Below are 17,190 nucleotides of genomic sequence, written 5' to 3' on the forward strand. Positions count from 1 at the left end.
TGAGCCTCTAAATATTAGGCAGAAGATTTATCGGGTGCTCAGCTCAGGAAGACCATCAACCAACTTCTACATGATTAAGCTTTATATTTTGTTTACACAGTGGTTTTTCTCAAAAGGAAATATTTTACTTGTACATCACTTGCACTGAGCTTTATTTCAGATTTCAAAACCCACTGTTTTAACTAGAGCATACTTCCACTCTCCAAGCAGTATGGAACAGAAAATACTTCCAAAAAATGTTTATTGAGAGCTATGGCAGTGAAGATAAAACTACAAGTAAAACATCTATGAAACATTGCCAAACATCATCTCATGGAAATCTTGGTAAGGGAAAATAGGCTGCTAAGAACCAAACCAGACCTTGCTGTGGCTGCTAACATTCCAGTAATGCCCACCCAGCAAACAGGGCTAGTTTTATTGTGTTTAACTCAAACTGTGTCTGGATGGCAACAGGATACAACGATGGAAGTGAGGAAGATGTAAGCATAAAAAAACCCCACAAACTCGGCCATGCCAAAACACAGTCTTTGATTAAAACAGTGCTACTCAAAACACATGGAAGTAACAGAACTGGGAGCATGATCCTCTTCATTTGTAAAAGGAAAAGCACGAAGAATTGACCAAGTACAAGTGAAGGATGGTTTGTGGGAAATGTGGTAGGTTATCATGTTTTGTGCTTCTGCTACATTTTTCTTTTTTGTGTTCTAATGGGGGAGAGGATGGAATCAAGAGAATAAAGAATTTTCTTCACATCCTGTGAACCCCTAGTGCTGCCGGATCCCTTCCTACCACCTGGCACGTACCCTGCTCTGAGCTTCACTGCAATGAAGATCCCCTCTCCCCCGGCACCAAACCTCAGCGCTCTGATTTACATGGGAAGGGAATCTAGAAGGAGGTGATGCTTTCCAGCCACATCTTCGATCTAGACCAGTCTAAGACAAGGAAGGTGATGTAGTCTGTGGGAGCTCCTTCACAGAGGCCGACATTCCTACACAAGCAGGCAGCCTATGCGCAATGGCAACTACGCATTAGCTTGAATATGCTGCCATAGACTTGCAAACCACATTGGAGTAAAGACACAATTAAAGAATTAGAAGTGTTTATGTCTTCAGTGATTAAATCTCCTTTACAAATAACAAGTTTCAGTTCCTGAAAGAAAAAACTATTTCTCACTGGCAATTAAAAAGTCTCTTTCTTCATAAAAGAAGAAAATACTGCAATGTGTTAGTAAGCCCTGATCCTGGAAGCCCTACATGAGAGCAGTACATATTTCTGCCAAACATTATGAGGCTATTGGCCTTTTTTTTCCCATGATCTATGGATGGTTCTTTTGGTTGCTTCTTTTGGTAATCTATGGATGGTTCTTATGGTTCTTTTGAGGCAAGCAAAGATGCTATCGGGTGACTCAAGCACCAAAAGTCATCTGCTCATGCATAAAACATGGACTTAGGTCTCCAAAATGATAAGTCCCAATAGTAATAACATATGAATCAGCCATTCCAGCTCAAAAATGCGATAGTTGCTTGTTTATGAGCAATGTGAAACTATGCTTGTTTTACTATAAACACGTCAATACCTTCCCTAAACAGGGTCCACTTTAAACAATTTTAAGCCTTCTATGTATTACATTTTAAAGAGACTTCTTATTGTGCAGACTTAGCATCCTAATTCCTTACGGTTTAATAAGAACCAGTCTCACTTTATTTCCTTTTACTTGAAACTCTTTTCTCCTCTCCCCCAAAAATAATACCAGTAAAGCATATTTGTAAGGGGAAGTGCACTGATTCATCAAACCAAGTATCACCTGTGCAAACACAGATTACTAAAGTCAATGTCTTGGCAATAAATATCAACACATTGCCTGAATAAAGGCCATTAGGAGCTATGAATATATGAATCTCTTCTGAAGGGAAAATATTCTGTGCTTGAGATACCTCGTTAAATTAATGAGCTCCTTCAATGATTTCCCTGCCACTTCAAAACACAAACCAATTTAGGAACAGTAGTTTTAGAGAGCATCTTATAAGGGTTCTATAAACTCTCAGTACTACACTACAAGGAGTTATTTTGCAATCTTCTCTATAAGCAACCATGACAAGAACTACAGATCTGGGGATATGGTTACTGTCTCTCTTAAAAGAGATGGAACATTTTATCTACAAATTATATCAAGTCTCCTGGACTTCCTACTTGCAGAACTGGCTTGGCAGTCCACTATGAACAAGCTACACAATCTTTCAAATTAAATATAACTTTATTAACACAATCCTTTCCTTTTGCAGTTTGACTCAAATGTCAATTTATATATAACTAGGGATATTGTAAATTAAAAAGAGCTGATGGTTCAATGTCTGATAAAAAAAATCTGGACATGTAACAAAGCATTTGTCTTCTACTCTTTTTATAGCTGAAAGTTTCATTTTAGTTCTGAAATGCTCAGAAACCTGAAATTTAATAACACTACATGATAATAACACCTCCATTTGATCAAAATTCTCTGAAGAAGTTAACTTTCTGATTTACATATGCACAAATGCTTAATGGAAGCACCATTTTATTGATGACAGTAAAGATGAGGGAAAAGTAACCACTGTATTCCTGTGCTTATCTCAAAATGAAGGCTGTATTTCACGCACAGTGCCCAAAACTCTATTTCCTGGCTAAGTTTTACATTTGAACAAATTAACTTGTGGAAGATATTTATAGGAATGAATTACAGAGACAAATGATAATCGTTATAACCTTTGTTAGAACATTACACGTTAAACCCAGATGTCCCTCTCTTCCATAGTCAACAGCTTTCAGTAACAGAATCAAAAGGGGTTGAAGCGCCTACTTCTCCACACAGACTGCCCATGAACAAGCAACCATTGCCTCTCACCTTTTGACTGTCCTCCAGCCAAGTCACACTCTGTCCCATCCTTTATCCAGCAACAGAAAAACTAAACATCAGCAAACACCTCTTCAACCTCCAAACACAAGCTAGTTGCCGCTTCACTTTCTATCTCAGAGTTTTCAAGTAATTCATACTTCATGGAAGAGAGCTTTACATTACCTTTATAAGTAGGTTACACTGAACCTAAGACCTCCCTTCTCTTTAGATTTAGGCCAAATCCCTTTGCATTCTTCTTTTGAGAACAATTAAGAGTGTATGTGGATTCATTCCTACCTCCCATCAATATTTTCTTGCCCATTAACTAGAACATTGATGAACAAAACTTACCTCTCTGGTCTTTTTATAGACCAAAGCATCTGCTTGCTCTTTCCTTAGTTTCTTTTTAAGTCTTGTTCAAACTGAATTTTAAGTTTTTTTTTCCCCCAGAAAATCCTCCTCTGGCTTTTTGTTCCCTCTGTGTCTTTTTGCATTAACTACCTACTCTCCACAGGTGAACGTATTTAGTAGGGGCTAGCTCAACCCACAGGTTCAATTAATGTATTAAACATGCAGACACTACTTAACTCTTTCTGAACCACTAGAAGATTTACATCCTGTTTTACTCTCCTTTTAAGCTAGAGTAAAAATGTTAATACTGAGTTCCAACATATTCCAAATATCACAAACTTTAGTATTTTCTTGAGATAATCTCAAATGGTTTTCCAAATACAAGTATCACCATCTCTATTGGTGAGATAAAGAAACTGACTCAGAAAATATTTAAAACCTGGAATCAAGATTCTGAGCTGCTTTAAGGCCCTTTTTCATACATCTGTAATGCAATGCATGCAAAGATAGCACAGGTGAAGTCCCTAAAAAGGATCATATTTAGTTTCAGACCAAAAAGCCCTCCCACTCAATTGAGCTAATTATACTGGAGATAGGAGTGTATTGCCTGTTCTCCTTCTAGTTTGTAATCAGCATGACCCCCACACCCTCCAGTTCAATGAGAAAGACTTTACAAGATGGGCATGACTACAAATGGCAAGTTTCAGAGCAAGGACAGAATTTGGTCTTGCTTGACTCCAGGAATCTGAAGGAAGATTATAGACAGCTTTTAATAATGCATATACTCTGTTTTTTAAAATAATAGTCCCACTTTCCATTTTAATTCATATTGATAAACTCTCTATTACCCAGAGGGGGGAAAAATAATGTGAAGAAAGATGTGAAAATGTGCTTCTCTATAGAGCTCTAATATTTCCTTCCCATTTTCTCTCACACAGCAAAGATCACACATCCTGCATGGGCAGAACTTTGGTCCTCAAACTTTAAGAATATTAGACAATTAGCAAGAGACAGTGCCATTTTGGGGGAAGGCACTGGGTTTCTGATCATCATCCAGCATCCATCCATCCACCCTTCAGTCACCTAATGTAGGGGTGGGGAACAACTCTGTCAATCAGAGCTCACTATTTAGCATTACTAACTTTTGTGGTGCACACATGAAAATACACATTGTGTAGCATTATTACAGTAATGTGAAAGATAAATCACAGAATGGTTTGGGATGTAAAGGACCTTAAAAACATCTAGTTCCAACTGCCCAAATGATGACTCATCATTCCTGTACTGACCTTGCATTCATGCTTCCCTTCCCTCTACTCACAGATGTTATTAGCTCACAGTATGTACATGTATAACACAGAAAGCTTGGCTTTATGCTCACCTGCAGTGAGTTTGAAATGACAGGCCTCATTTGATGACAAGCCACATAAATGAAGTTCCATGCCACACCTGGCCCACAGGCTGTAGTTTTCATCTACTCTTCTGGAGGGTTTTTCTGTTGCTTAGGACAGCAGTGAAGGACAGCAATCCAGAGGCAATAACCCATGGGTGGATCATGGAGGACTAACCCATACTATTTATTATACTTTATCAAAAGTTACATGCCATTCCCTATGATTTCAGAACATTTTCCGTGAGGACATAATATCCCAAATGGACAAAATAATGTTGCTGTTACAATGTTGTCACTTTATTAGCAAAATAAAGAGAATATTTAAATCACAGCCCAAAGCTAGACGAAACTTGTTTCACTCCAAGAGCAGCCAGAGGCACAGTATCAGAAGTGAGCATTGCACAAAGTTGTGTTTGTTTTGTGTATACAAAGTACTAAATAAACCTAGGAGAGAAACATTGGACAGAGAATTCTGGCAGCAGTTAATTGCTATTCCTCTTTTCATTTCGTTATTTAAACATAAAGAGAGTAGTTAAAACAAATATGCTGTCAAAATGGATAGAGTATCAAGTTATTCCCCATTACAGAAGCAATAGTATACTTACTGAGGCAGCAATGAATCTCTAATGAGAGACAGAAGCTTGCTGTTTGAGTCGAGGCTCTCCCCTTTCTCCTCAGCCATGACCTCGTGGCTTAAAAGCAGTGATGTGTTTTCTGCGAGCAACCGCAAGCTGAAGAGTCTCCATTCCACTTGAAAATAAAGGTGCCAAGAATGTGACCACACTGAAGTCTAATGAAAACAACATGTGGAATTCATGGAAACTGTAGCTGATGCACCTATCTACTTACCATTCTGACTGTGGACCAGAGAAACTAGCGGTGGAAGGATACAGTCTTCAACCTAAAACAGAGTTAGAAAGAGCTGGCTTAGATTATTCTCAGGGAAAAAAACAGAACAGAGATACATTATATTATCTACGTTTATTCCACTGCTACAGCCTTTAATCAAAGAGATGAATAACCATGGAAATGCATCTATAATTACACTTACAAAGCCACAAAGTTCACCTTTCTCTGGTAAACTGCCATGAAGTTACAGATAGTAATGTATTTTTATCTAGAAAACAACAAGTACTTTGGTATAATTCATTGAGAGCGAATTTTAATTTAAAATACAGAACTCGGTGCAGATATAAGATATTAAAAGAGTATTATAATATCTATTAATCCTGACGCTTTAATCCATGAACTAACCATTGAATAGAGTTCAGAAGACATGTCCTAAAACAAACCTGCATAGAACTAAAATACATCAGGAAAGATGTACTACCTCTAATGAAACATCCTTAAGCTTTAATAGAGACTTCACAAAATATTAATTTCTTGCACTCTGATAATACACTCTTCCATGAAAATGTAAATATACAGACTTAAAACTTAAATATGAAAAGAAAAAAACAGTCAACTATTTATTGTCCATGAGTGTATTTCTACCCTAACCCAATCATCTGTCACAGAACTAGTCAGCTTAGTTCCATCTGAAATCAACTTATGGCAAACCTTGCTACAAGTCAGTTTTATATATCTAATATTATAAAAAGAATATATTATTAGTATTCTCTATAAGAGAATTAATTGCTAAGACTTAAGTCATTGATAAAATATAATTTATTTAGACAGGACATCCTTTGGTTTTGGGTAAAGAATGGGCGGACAGCCCTAAAACTTTTAAGTAAGCATCATGGATACACTGCTTGTTCTTGGATTTATTTATACATATAAAATTACTGTGCAGGTTCTCACTACATCATGGACAGGATTTGATGTAACAAGACTGTTCTAATCCTCCATGTGTTTTTTTTCAGTGATCAATGCTAGAAGGTGGAATTTCTAGGTTTCTACAGCTACTATTATGAAACATCTATAGAAGCTGAAAGTATGGACAAAAAGGGGTCACTGAATGAAGTTAGCAATTACTTCATTGCTTGCTGGTGGTCTCTAGTAAATCAACCTCTGACATTAATGGATTCATTTAAGTCTTTTCTCTCTTCCGAAAAACCTATCAAAAATTGGCTTTGTTACATACTTTCAATAAAAAAGGTAGAAGACTGCTTGAGGTATAGAACTACTCCTGCAAGGACAAATAGCCTTTACACCTACACAGATAATACTAGATATCTTGGTTCCTGACAACTGGAAATGAGTAGAAAAAGAGCAGGAAAAATAGACCAAGCATAAAGCACAAATCCAGTTTTTAGTAAAGTAATTCTTGTGTTAAGAAGTTTCCTAATCTGAAGATGAATCTGTATTTTTGCTTTTAATAGTGCTTGCTAGCCTTTTCTCCTATATATTTGCCCAATCCTATCTCAAATGTACCAGTACTTTTAGCATGTGCAATACCTACAGCACTGAATTCTACGATTCAATTATGATGCATGAAAAGGCACTTCCTTGTTTAGTTTAAAGCAGCTAACTTGATATCCACTTAATCTTGTTTTATGTAAACCACAAATAATTATTGACAATTAGTCTTTCCCATGCCATTCGTAATTTTATACCCTCAAGTCTTTAGTTTCCCAGCTGAAGTTTTTATCCTTCAGCCCTTCCTCACTTCACTGAGCTGCACTTTTTCTTGTAAAGCTTCATTTCCTTTGAGTGAATGACCACAACTGCATTCAATATTCAAGGCTTGAGGGCACCATGGACTTAACCAGGTGTAGTGATGTTCTCTGCTATTCTGCCTGATCTTTTACCAGTCATTTCTAATAACCTCATCTTTCTGATTACTGCTGAGTATAAAGCCATCAGTTTCATAGAAAAATTATGCTCACAGATCCCCAGAACAGTTAAAATAGTTTACAGCTTGACACTGCATATGCACAGCTGGAATGATTTTCCCCATGTGTGTCACTTGACATTTATCAGCATTGAATTATATATCATTATATTGTCCTTTCACTCAATACCTTGAAACCTTCTGCAACTCTTCTGTCAGTTTTAATTTTCACTACCGTGAATAATTTCATGTCATCAGTCAGTTCTGTCACCTACAGATTCATTCCCTTTTCTGGATTAGTTATAAATAGTACACATTGCAACACAGATCTTTGAGAGGCACAATTCTTAATATACCTATGCTTCTTAAACTGATCTCTATTCTGTACTTCATAAATTTTAACTAGTTAGAAGAAGCTGATCTGTTGGGGGTAAGAGGAAGGGCCACTGATGGATTTGAAGACTCTGCTGCATGACTTCGTCAAAAAAACACTTTGGAAATTCAAGTATACTGTCCAAAAGCAGAACATCTGTCTCCATAACATCCACTGACTACTAGCGAGGGACAGTGCCCAGCAAAAGCTGTACTCACTTTTCTACAGTGTTATATCACTTTCAAAAATCAGATCTTTTGAAAACAAGGCATAATTCTTACAGAAATTCTTACACAAAGCCTGTATGTTACTTTAACCCACAAAAGAGAGACAAGCCATGGTTTCAGAGTATTCACCAGCTATTAGAAAGGGTTTGAAAGACAACTATACCTGCAGTCCTTCTTTGCTTGTCTCCACTGTTCAGGAGATGTCAGACACAAAGCCTGCATCCTAAATACGTGTCTGCTTTGTTAGAAAGAAGCAAGCATCCCCTCAGCTTTACTTTACCTCACCAAGCCGAGCCCATGCTTCACAACTGCCCACTAAAAAGCAGCTGTACCACTGCAAGGGCTCACAGTGGAAGGATTCAATACACTAAATCCCTATCGAGCCAAGGTACCCCCAAAATGGTGATGGAGAACTAAACTTCCATTCACTTGTGGTAGTTGGCAAGGATGTATTCAGCTATTCAACATATACATGCAACTATCATGTATTAATGAACTAGTGTATAAGCAAAGTAAACCTACTTGTTATCCCCTACAATTTATGCTATGTCTATATGGATAGCTTAACAGCCTTCTCTAGGCTGCATAATTTACCTTTATACAGCTACCATTCCCAACCTAAAAAAATCTCTCCCTTGATTAAAACAGAGTTTCAGAGCTCTTCCAATCGATGCTTAAGGCCAAAGTCCTGACATTTGGTATCACACTGGGCAGACAGAAGAAGTAAGCAAGCTTAAAGTCTGCTCCAATACTGTTTGCAAACAACCCTGTTCTCAAGTGAAAATCAGATCCTGGAATTAAACTTACATAAAGAAACTATGCCATCCATTCCATGCAGCTATCATATCCAAAGCCCATTAATTTATTTCAGAGATTTTTCTAGAGATATCTGGTTCTTTTGAATGACAAATACGTTGCCTGTATCCACTATTCAAAGGAGAACACAACAAAGCAAAGACCAGCAGCTCCCAAACCCTTTTTCCAGTCACATGTAAGACCCATAACATCCAACATCACCTTGACATTTATTCTCATTAAAATTCCACAAAGTCGTTGCTGGAAGTGACCACGGAATCAAGATCACGCTGCCTTCATATTCCTTAAAGAATCTGCTGGAGGCACAGCATGCTCCTCAAGGTTTTAATATTGCCAGTAATCTCTCAGAATGTCATAGAAAAAGAAATAATCTAATACATGTTGGAATGAATTTGGGAGAAGGATGACATTTCTGTAATTTTGGGGGGAAAGTCTTCAGAACCTCAGCATCTTCACTGAGATGCTGGGTTTTTTCCCTTCTGGGAAGAGACAGCACTGATCAAGTGACTCTATATGTCAATTAGTGCAGAACTGGTTTCACACAAAAAGTCTCCTGTCGTGTGGATTAGCCCAATGGACAGAGAGCCACACAGGGTGTAGAATTTGAATCTGCTTCAAAAGGGGAAGCAACTGAAGAAATGCTCTACAAGATGTTTATACAGTCATATCCTACACTGACAACATTAAGGTGTCGGTGGTTGGATCAGAAGAGCCTGTGGATGAAGACCACCACTGATGCTCAACCAAGAAAGGACAAAGGTGAGCAGAAAAAAAAGCACTTACAGAAGTTTCTACTCTTCTGTTGCCATCTTGGGTGAAAACAGCTCTTATATTGTGAACCAGTAGATTTCCATGTCATACCGCTTTTCCCTTGACTTCCCATCAAGCAACCCATCATGTTCAGCGTGCTTTTATTTTAGCTGCTTTTAAAAGTAAGTTTTAAAACCTTGAGGAGGACAATCATTGCTGACAGCTTCTGGCTCAACTAGAGAACTTTCATGCTTTGAGTAAAAGATCATCTATGCAGTACACAGATCATTTTTGAGAGCTAGTTAGAGTATAGAAATGACTCCCACAGGAACCGCCTGCCATCAGGAACCTCATCACTGTTCAAAGCGCTTTGAATCAGCGTATGTTCTTTTTCAGGCAAATAAATATACTTAATAGAGAAAAAAATACAGATGATACAGTCAGCACAGAATTCTTCCAGTTAATTATATCTAAATCTTTACCAAAATTTGGAAATAAATATTATTATAACACTTATTATCTGAATTTAGTAAGTATTTTTGCATTATAGGTACATGAAGGAAATGGGCAGTTGGACTTGGGTCAGTTTAAGAAACCAGGAGTTATATTCCACTCCAATCTACAGACTCTTCCTGGTGGCCCTCATCATCAGATTTGCATACCTGAAAATCCACAGTTTTGCCAAAATTTGCCAAGCCACACTTACCATTCATCTTTCCTCTGTATCTTGTAAAAATGCACACAACTGCATGCAGATGGAATTACTGCTCACTACTGGCTTTCATTTGAGCACTTTCAATTAATTTCCCTTGACGTTATCACAGTCAGCAACACACAATACAGCCGGTCCCCACAGAAATGAATCTCCTCAATAACTGACTTCAAGTTGATGGTAATCAGAAATTTGATCACAAAACATCCATTTATTCAATTTTGTTCAGGACACAAAGGCAACTCAAACATGAACTAAAAACCAGAACAAGAAATTCTTCTCTTCTCAAAGAAGAAACTAACCTGAAACACTGCTCTTGAATTCTTATTAACTTACACAATTTCCACTGCAGCTAAAACTAAAACTAAGAAACTCACCAGTTCTGCTTGGTCAATATAACCTCACGGAATCATAGAATCCCAGACTGGTTTGTGTTGGAAACGACCTTAAGATCATCCAGTTCCAACCCCCTGCCACGGGCAGGGACACCTCACACTACAGCAGCTTGCTCCAAGCCCCTGTGTCCAACCTGGCCTTGAACACTGCCAGGGACGGGGCAATCACAGCTCCTCTGGGCACCCTGCGACACCACCTCAGCACCCTCACAGGGAAGAACTTCTTCCTTATATCCAACCTGAACCTCCCGTTTCAGTTTGAACCCATCACCCCTTGTCCTATCACTACAGACCCTGACGAAGAGTAACTTTTTTATTAAGTTCATTACACTTTATTAGAAACACATTTAACTTCTGATTGGAGACTTTAAAGCAATGTCACAGCTGCAGTGAAAAAGAAGTGCATCCTCTCGAGAGGATGGTTTGGGTCTCCCCCTCACCCCCTCCATAAAATGCTGTTTGTAACCAACTTTGTCTAAATGCGCAATCCAGGCTTTAGAGATCAGCCCAGGATACACATTTCTCTCCAATAAGAGATTTTCCTATTAACCACTGTTACACTTAAATATCGATCTGGAAGCTCAAACGTGTCTTGCTTCCACTTCTCAAGAAAGCACCAAGATTCTCTGGGCGCTGACATTTCTGTTCAGAGATTCCAGTCATGCCCAGCAAGCAGCAATTAGAAGATCTCCCTTGAGTAACAGCAATTCTAAAAATGGTCTGTATGCATCATAGAAGATGAAGCACCACTTTCCTCTTAAGTAATGTATGCTGTGCATTTGAGTATAATTAGCACACTAGACATCATAAATAATATTAAACTAATTACTGTTTGCACCACTAGTGGCAGATGTGCTTAGAGATTATTAATTACAGTGGACAATTTCCCTAATTTTACATACCAAATACAAGACAATTTCTCCCCTTTGTGTCTGAGTGGCTTGTGCTGAGTGTCAGGAGGGCTCTTTTAAATTAGGAAGAACTGTTATTTATGAAAATAAGTTAAGTAATAGATTTTGTCAAAAAATATAACTTATTCATTGACAAAGTAATTAATAATTACTTCTATTTAATACATTTCTCTATATTCCTATTCCTAATCAGGGAAATTATTCTACAAAAGTGGTACGCGTCCTATATAAGCATTGGACAGGCAGGAAGTTTCATCTCTGGCTACCTAAGGTTAACTGATGTGCTCAGATGGATTTTAAACAAACATCTAAACTTTTCAATGTATGTGATGAAGTAAACTGTTCCTCAGAAATTTAGATACTTAAATAAAACTCACCTACTGCTACTTAAAAGACAGTGGGGTGGGACAATCATTCCCTGGCTTCAGTGTCATGTTCTGCTGAATGTGGGGATGGAAGCAGGGGAAGAGGAGTTGTAAAAGGGAGATGTCTCCTTGCAGTTATTTTTCCTGGGAGAACCCATCAGACCATTAAGTAGCTAAGGGAGTTTTATTTAATGTGCTGACACAAGGTACTGCAATCTCAGTAAATGCTGATGGGCCTCCATAAAACACGGTACAATTTCTGTCAGTGTAAGACACACTGATAACCCACAGAAGTAAAACGATTACTTTTAGAAATACACAACCATAATACAGTGTTTCGTGGGCTGACAGGCATTGTAGGGAGGTATCAATAGGCATTCATACCTCACCTACATTTGTATTTCTTTTCTAGAACATCATTTGCCATATAACTTTAAAGTGATTTGAACTGTCAGTTCTGTACTATTTGCCCTCTGACTATTAACTGCTAACATTTTTAAGCATGAAGACCATTTTCTTGTATACCACTCTTGTGTGAGCATAAATGAAAAGAAACATTAAGCTTATTTCAATTCCAGTTTCTATTTTCACTTATTAAGAGCTCAAATACTCAGCTAACATACACACCAAATAGGATCCAACTCCTAAAACACCTTAATTTCTAAGATCACCCATTCCTATCTAGCACAATCCCTAAGATCACACTTTCCTATGTATTACAGTTTGCTAATGCCTTTCTTAAGAGATTTGAGTATTCCCTTAACCTAACTCCAATACGAACACATAAATTTCAGTTTTAATTAAATGTTCACCCCAGTAACTATGGTGGGTTAAACTTCTGGTGGGAATTCTGCTGCAAAACCACATTAGTACAGGTTAGAAGTCATCAAACACTGATGCAAACATTCCAACCTCCTGATTTGCTGACAACTGTTTCACAACATAATTGTTCTGCCTCCAGCTCACAGCAAAATCATTTAACCAAAAACTTCAAAGAAAGCAAATGTTAGTGATGTAAGAAGCTTACAGTATGTGGGTTTGGTCATAGTAATGCAATTTATAGCAAGCAATCTATTACACAAACAGTAAAACACCATGAAGTGTTACTGATGATCTCATCAGGAGGGGTATCCATGGAAAAGGATGATCAACCCTCAGAGGTGATCTTTCCAAGCTATGAGGCTGAAGAAAAACTTCTAGAACCACGTGTTGCAAATTTGCATGGAAATCATTTTAAGACCTGCTATTTCTAAACTTCAAGCCCTTTTTATTCTCCCTCTAACTTACCAATTAAATAGAGCAAACTGAGTCAGAATGCCTTGCTGTTGCTTTGAAAATTAAAGCTCTCTATAAAGAATAACAGATTTTACTGTCAAATAGACCCACACTACATTTTAAGTCATATTTCACAGTTTCTATGTTTTCAATACATTCTGTTTATCCATGGAATTAGGCCTATTAGTCTGCAAATCCTTAATTTGTTGCCAGACTTACAGTCAAGCGATGGGCTGTCAACAAGACAGGATGCTGTGTTACTGCTTCCAAGGTGGATAAAGTAGTTTTAATAAATTCTTCTGATGCAGCTTGTCCTATTGGTAAAAAAAATCATCGTATTTCTTTATAAAATGCAACAGTTAGAATGTCTGCATGTAAAAGTACTGCAATAGCATTGGTTGCCTTACCTATTGCTCCATCCAGGTTCGTTTCTCCTGAATCTATCGATCTGATAAAATTCTACAGAAGAAGCAGCATTTATGTTAAAACACTTCAGAAACCAAAATAAAGAAATCACTGAATAATTACAACATTTAGTTCTTTAAGGAACTGTGTAAATACAAAATGTTAAAACACCTACATTAGAAAACACTATCATAATAATAAAGATATGAAAGACTAAGAGAATCAATGATCTGGCCTCTATAATGGGATTTTGCACATCTATAATGCTGCTGGACACTTAAATGCAGAGGACAGTAAGAACTATTACTCTGACTAATGTCAGGAACAGTAACATTTCCAGCTAAACAGACAGCAATTAAATGTCTTTGTTGTTAACAGAAAACTGTAATTCCTTTGAAGACTATGAACTACCTTGGACATGGCTATGTTAAAATAACTCACAAAGACCAAAGACCCTTCAGAAAATGCAATTTTCTGTTATTTACACCATCTTTTTGATCTCTGTGCATACTACACACACTATGGCTACAATTACATGCCAGAGAAGACACAAAAATGCATTTTGAGGAACAGGGATAAATATTCATAATCTGGGTTAAATAAATAGACCCTGTATTCTTTTGCCTTTTAATCTTCATTTCACTCTTTTCCTTTCATTTCTATGCACAGCTGTTTATGTCACAGGGATGCAAAAGACATTAACATTTGCTAAAGAAGGAAAAAATCTCAGCAGAATTTATAGGATGCTCTTCTTTACTAATGCAGTATTTAATACACAGCGAATGTACCATGGACAAACATTCTTCTCATTTTCAATTTGCACCACATATCTATTTATTTGTACAATGTAAAAGATTAAGAAAACTATGCTTGTTTTATATTTCCTAGTCAATTAAACTTTTGTTATTATATAGTAAGTTTGCAGATGTGTCTAGGTGGGTTATCTTTTTCTCATGTAAAAAACACCTGAAAGATTCTTCTCTAATTAAAAATACAGTTAGAAACTAATTCTATTTTTCATAATTCAAATACATTTCAGAGGCAGTCATAAAAGCCAACTGCTTCTATAAAATTAAATGTCATGTTACCTTCCTGACCATTTGAAGGAAAACACCTGTTATTACCTAAGTAACTTGTTTTGGAAGAGAGTAAATTATTTTGTTTGCTTATTTGAGACAGTTTCACACTGAACCATAGTCTCAAGACCGATTTGGAAAGATCCATATAGTTGGTGCAAAAATTGTTTTGGCTACTAATGCTTGTTTCCTTAATTTTGTATTAGAGACACAAGAAGATGTATTTATACAAAACAACAGCTAGCTGGGTGTTTTTAAGCAACGGAGCGGAATGGTATGTGTATTCTGCTACAGGTGAGCCTGTGCCCTATGTACTCCACTAGGAGCCTACTATTAGCTGTGCCTTTGGGGCACCTAATTATACCTCTGTGTAGTTCTATTGCAAGCTGAAAACATGAAAGGACTATCCTGACTCCCTCTCAATTTCTTTGCACAACACTACTGAAAATTACAGATGATGGAAATAACTTCAAAGTAGCAAGGAAAAAAAACACAACAATCTCAATGAACAACAGCTACAGGAAAAATTCTCTTTTCCTTCCAGATCCCAAGCAACTCTTTCTGCCCCTAATCATTTCTCATTGTTAAGAATATGATTTCTGAATAAATCAGAAAAGGAAGAAAGAAAGGCAGACTGACTTGCTAAAGTCAATTGCAGCACCCTCCCCTGAAAAAGTACAAACTAATGATCAAATGTCCCTTTCTAGGTATCAGTGGGAATGTTGTTAAACACAAAATCCCAGAGTAGACTGTTGCCTGATAGAATGGATAGTTAGTCTTCCAGAATTAATTCTATTAGTCATGTCAAAACACAGTTGCATAAAATGGATTCAAATTTGGTATTAATTTTTCAGATATATTACTTTTCATGCAGATATATTCCCTTTTTCATGCATAAATTGAAATAGTATATATAGGAGGATGGAGCCAGGAGGGGCTTGGCTCTGCTCCCAAAGAACAAGGGACAGGACAAGAGGAAACGGCCTCAAGCTGCACCAGGGCAGGTTTAGATGGAGCTGAGGAACAATTCCTTCCCCAGAGGGTGCTCAGGCATTGGAACAGGCTGCCCAGGGCAGGGCTGCAGTCACCGTCCCTGCAAGTGTTCACACAGCGTGGAGACGAGGCCTCAGTGCCATGGGTTAGTGGTGGCCTTGGCAGTGGTGGGAACAGGTGGACTGGGTGAGCTTGAAGGGCTCTTCCAACCTGGTTCATTCTGTGGTTCTATGATTCTGAGATGGAGGAAATATTCATTAAAGCAATCTTCTCCTCCCTGATCTGAAACAAAAGCTGTTCTAGTATAAATAGCCTGACTTATTCAGTCAGTAGTTCATGCAAACTGGAGTAACACACATCAAAATAAAACTTACATGGTGCCTGCTCTGCTGTACCTATATTGGTGACAAAGAATTTCACTTGCTAGAAGGTTGACTGGAAACCATTCATAAATCTACAGCGTAGCTACATATGCTTCAAGGAGGGGAAGGGTTTTGCAATTCAACATTGGCAGCTGAAAAACGTTTTTAGTCATCCTAATGCTAATTTTTATACAAATATTTTAGTAGAACCAAACCCACATTTTCTTGGAATCAAAGGATAAAGAAAAATGAATGTGAACAGTAAACTTTAATCTAGCTGCTTGTGGTAAAGCATTTCTTCATGCTGTTGTGGAAGTAAACACCCAGTTGGCATTTAGGAATCCATATACTTAAAAGTATTAGCTTAACCCTGATACACAGCTTTAAACTTGCTTTTCTTTTTCTCATTTAGCAGAAACAACTGTTTTCCTATGAGGAAACTGCATTACATCCCATGGCACAGTTAATTTTCTATTGCTAATGTCATAAATAGGTTGTAGATGATAGTGTGAGACAAACAGCTCTGTATCTTATACTACTCAGCTTGTCATCAACTAAATACAGTGTAAAAGTACTGATGAGAAAAAAAGTGACAAAAGGAAAGGATTTCTAAAAATACAGATTAGATTATAATTTATCTTCCATTTCTAGTCATAAAAACTAGCGTAAAGTTCTACAAAAAATAGTGTGTGTAATTCAGAACTAAACTTTTCCACTCTGAAATAATGCACACAGGAAATACTCAGTTTGTTAGACACATGCAGAGTTTCTCTATACTTGAATACCAGATAGAGCATTTTCCCTTTGACCCAACAGATCACTACTGAAAATCTTTTCTAATACAGTTTTTAATACAATCAAAGCTTAAATTTTATATTCAGAATCAAGTTCTCTCTCCAATTTATAAATTTAATGGAACTTTATTACATTAAGATTTAATGTAATTTTGTTACATTAAAAGAATTCCCCCACTGTTATGTGTATGTGTATTTTGTAAACAAGATTTAACTTAGACAGCTATACTCACAAGTAAGGTCCCATAGTTGAAAAGAAACTCCTCTGTGACTATCTGGGGACGAAATATCTGTTTGGATTTAGCAAAAGTTGAAAAAAAAAATGCATTAAATGTGTATCTTGT

The 17,190-nt window shown here is 37.2% G+C and overlaps 1 protein-coding gene across 10 annotated transcripts in view; it reads right to left on the minus strand.

Moving 5' to 3' along the window:
* ULK4 (unc-51 like kinase 4) overlaps nucleotides 1-17,190 on the minus strand; it is a 198,949-nt gene that overhangs the window by 117,749 nt on the left and 64,010 nt on the right. For all 10 annotated transcript variants that reach the window (XR_009964477.1, XR_009964476.1, XM_062617176.1 and 7 more), the window contains 5 exons: nucleotides 17,080-17,136; nucleotides 13,624-13,675; nucleotides 13,436-13,530; nucleotides 5,466-5,517; nucleotides 5,222-5,366 (listed from right to left, as the gene is read on the minus strand). Coding sequence is in view for 8 of the 10 variants with exons in the window: in XM_062617176.1 (XP_062473160.1) it covers nucleotides 5,222-5,366; nucleotides 5,466-5,517; nucleotides 13,436-13,530; nucleotides 13,624-13,675; nucleotides 17,080-17,136 (401 nt within the window). In the remaining 2 variants the exon portion in view is untranslated. The remainder of the gene's footprint in view (nucleotides 1-5,221; nucleotides 5,367-5,465; nucleotides 5,518-13,435; nucleotides 13,531-13,623; nucleotides 13,676-17,079; nucleotides 17,137-17,190) is intronic.

This window comes from Pezoporus occidentalis, unplaced genomic scaffold (assembly GCF_034315485.1).
Source record: "Pezoporus occidentalis ecotype Australia unplaced genomic scaffold, CSIRO_AGI_Poc_V1 ctg193, whole genome shotgun sequence".
In the NCBI taxonomy this organism is placed as follows: domain Eukaryota; kingdom Metazoa; phylum Chordata; class Aves; order Psittaciformes; family Psittacidae; genus Pezoporus; species Pezoporus occidentalis.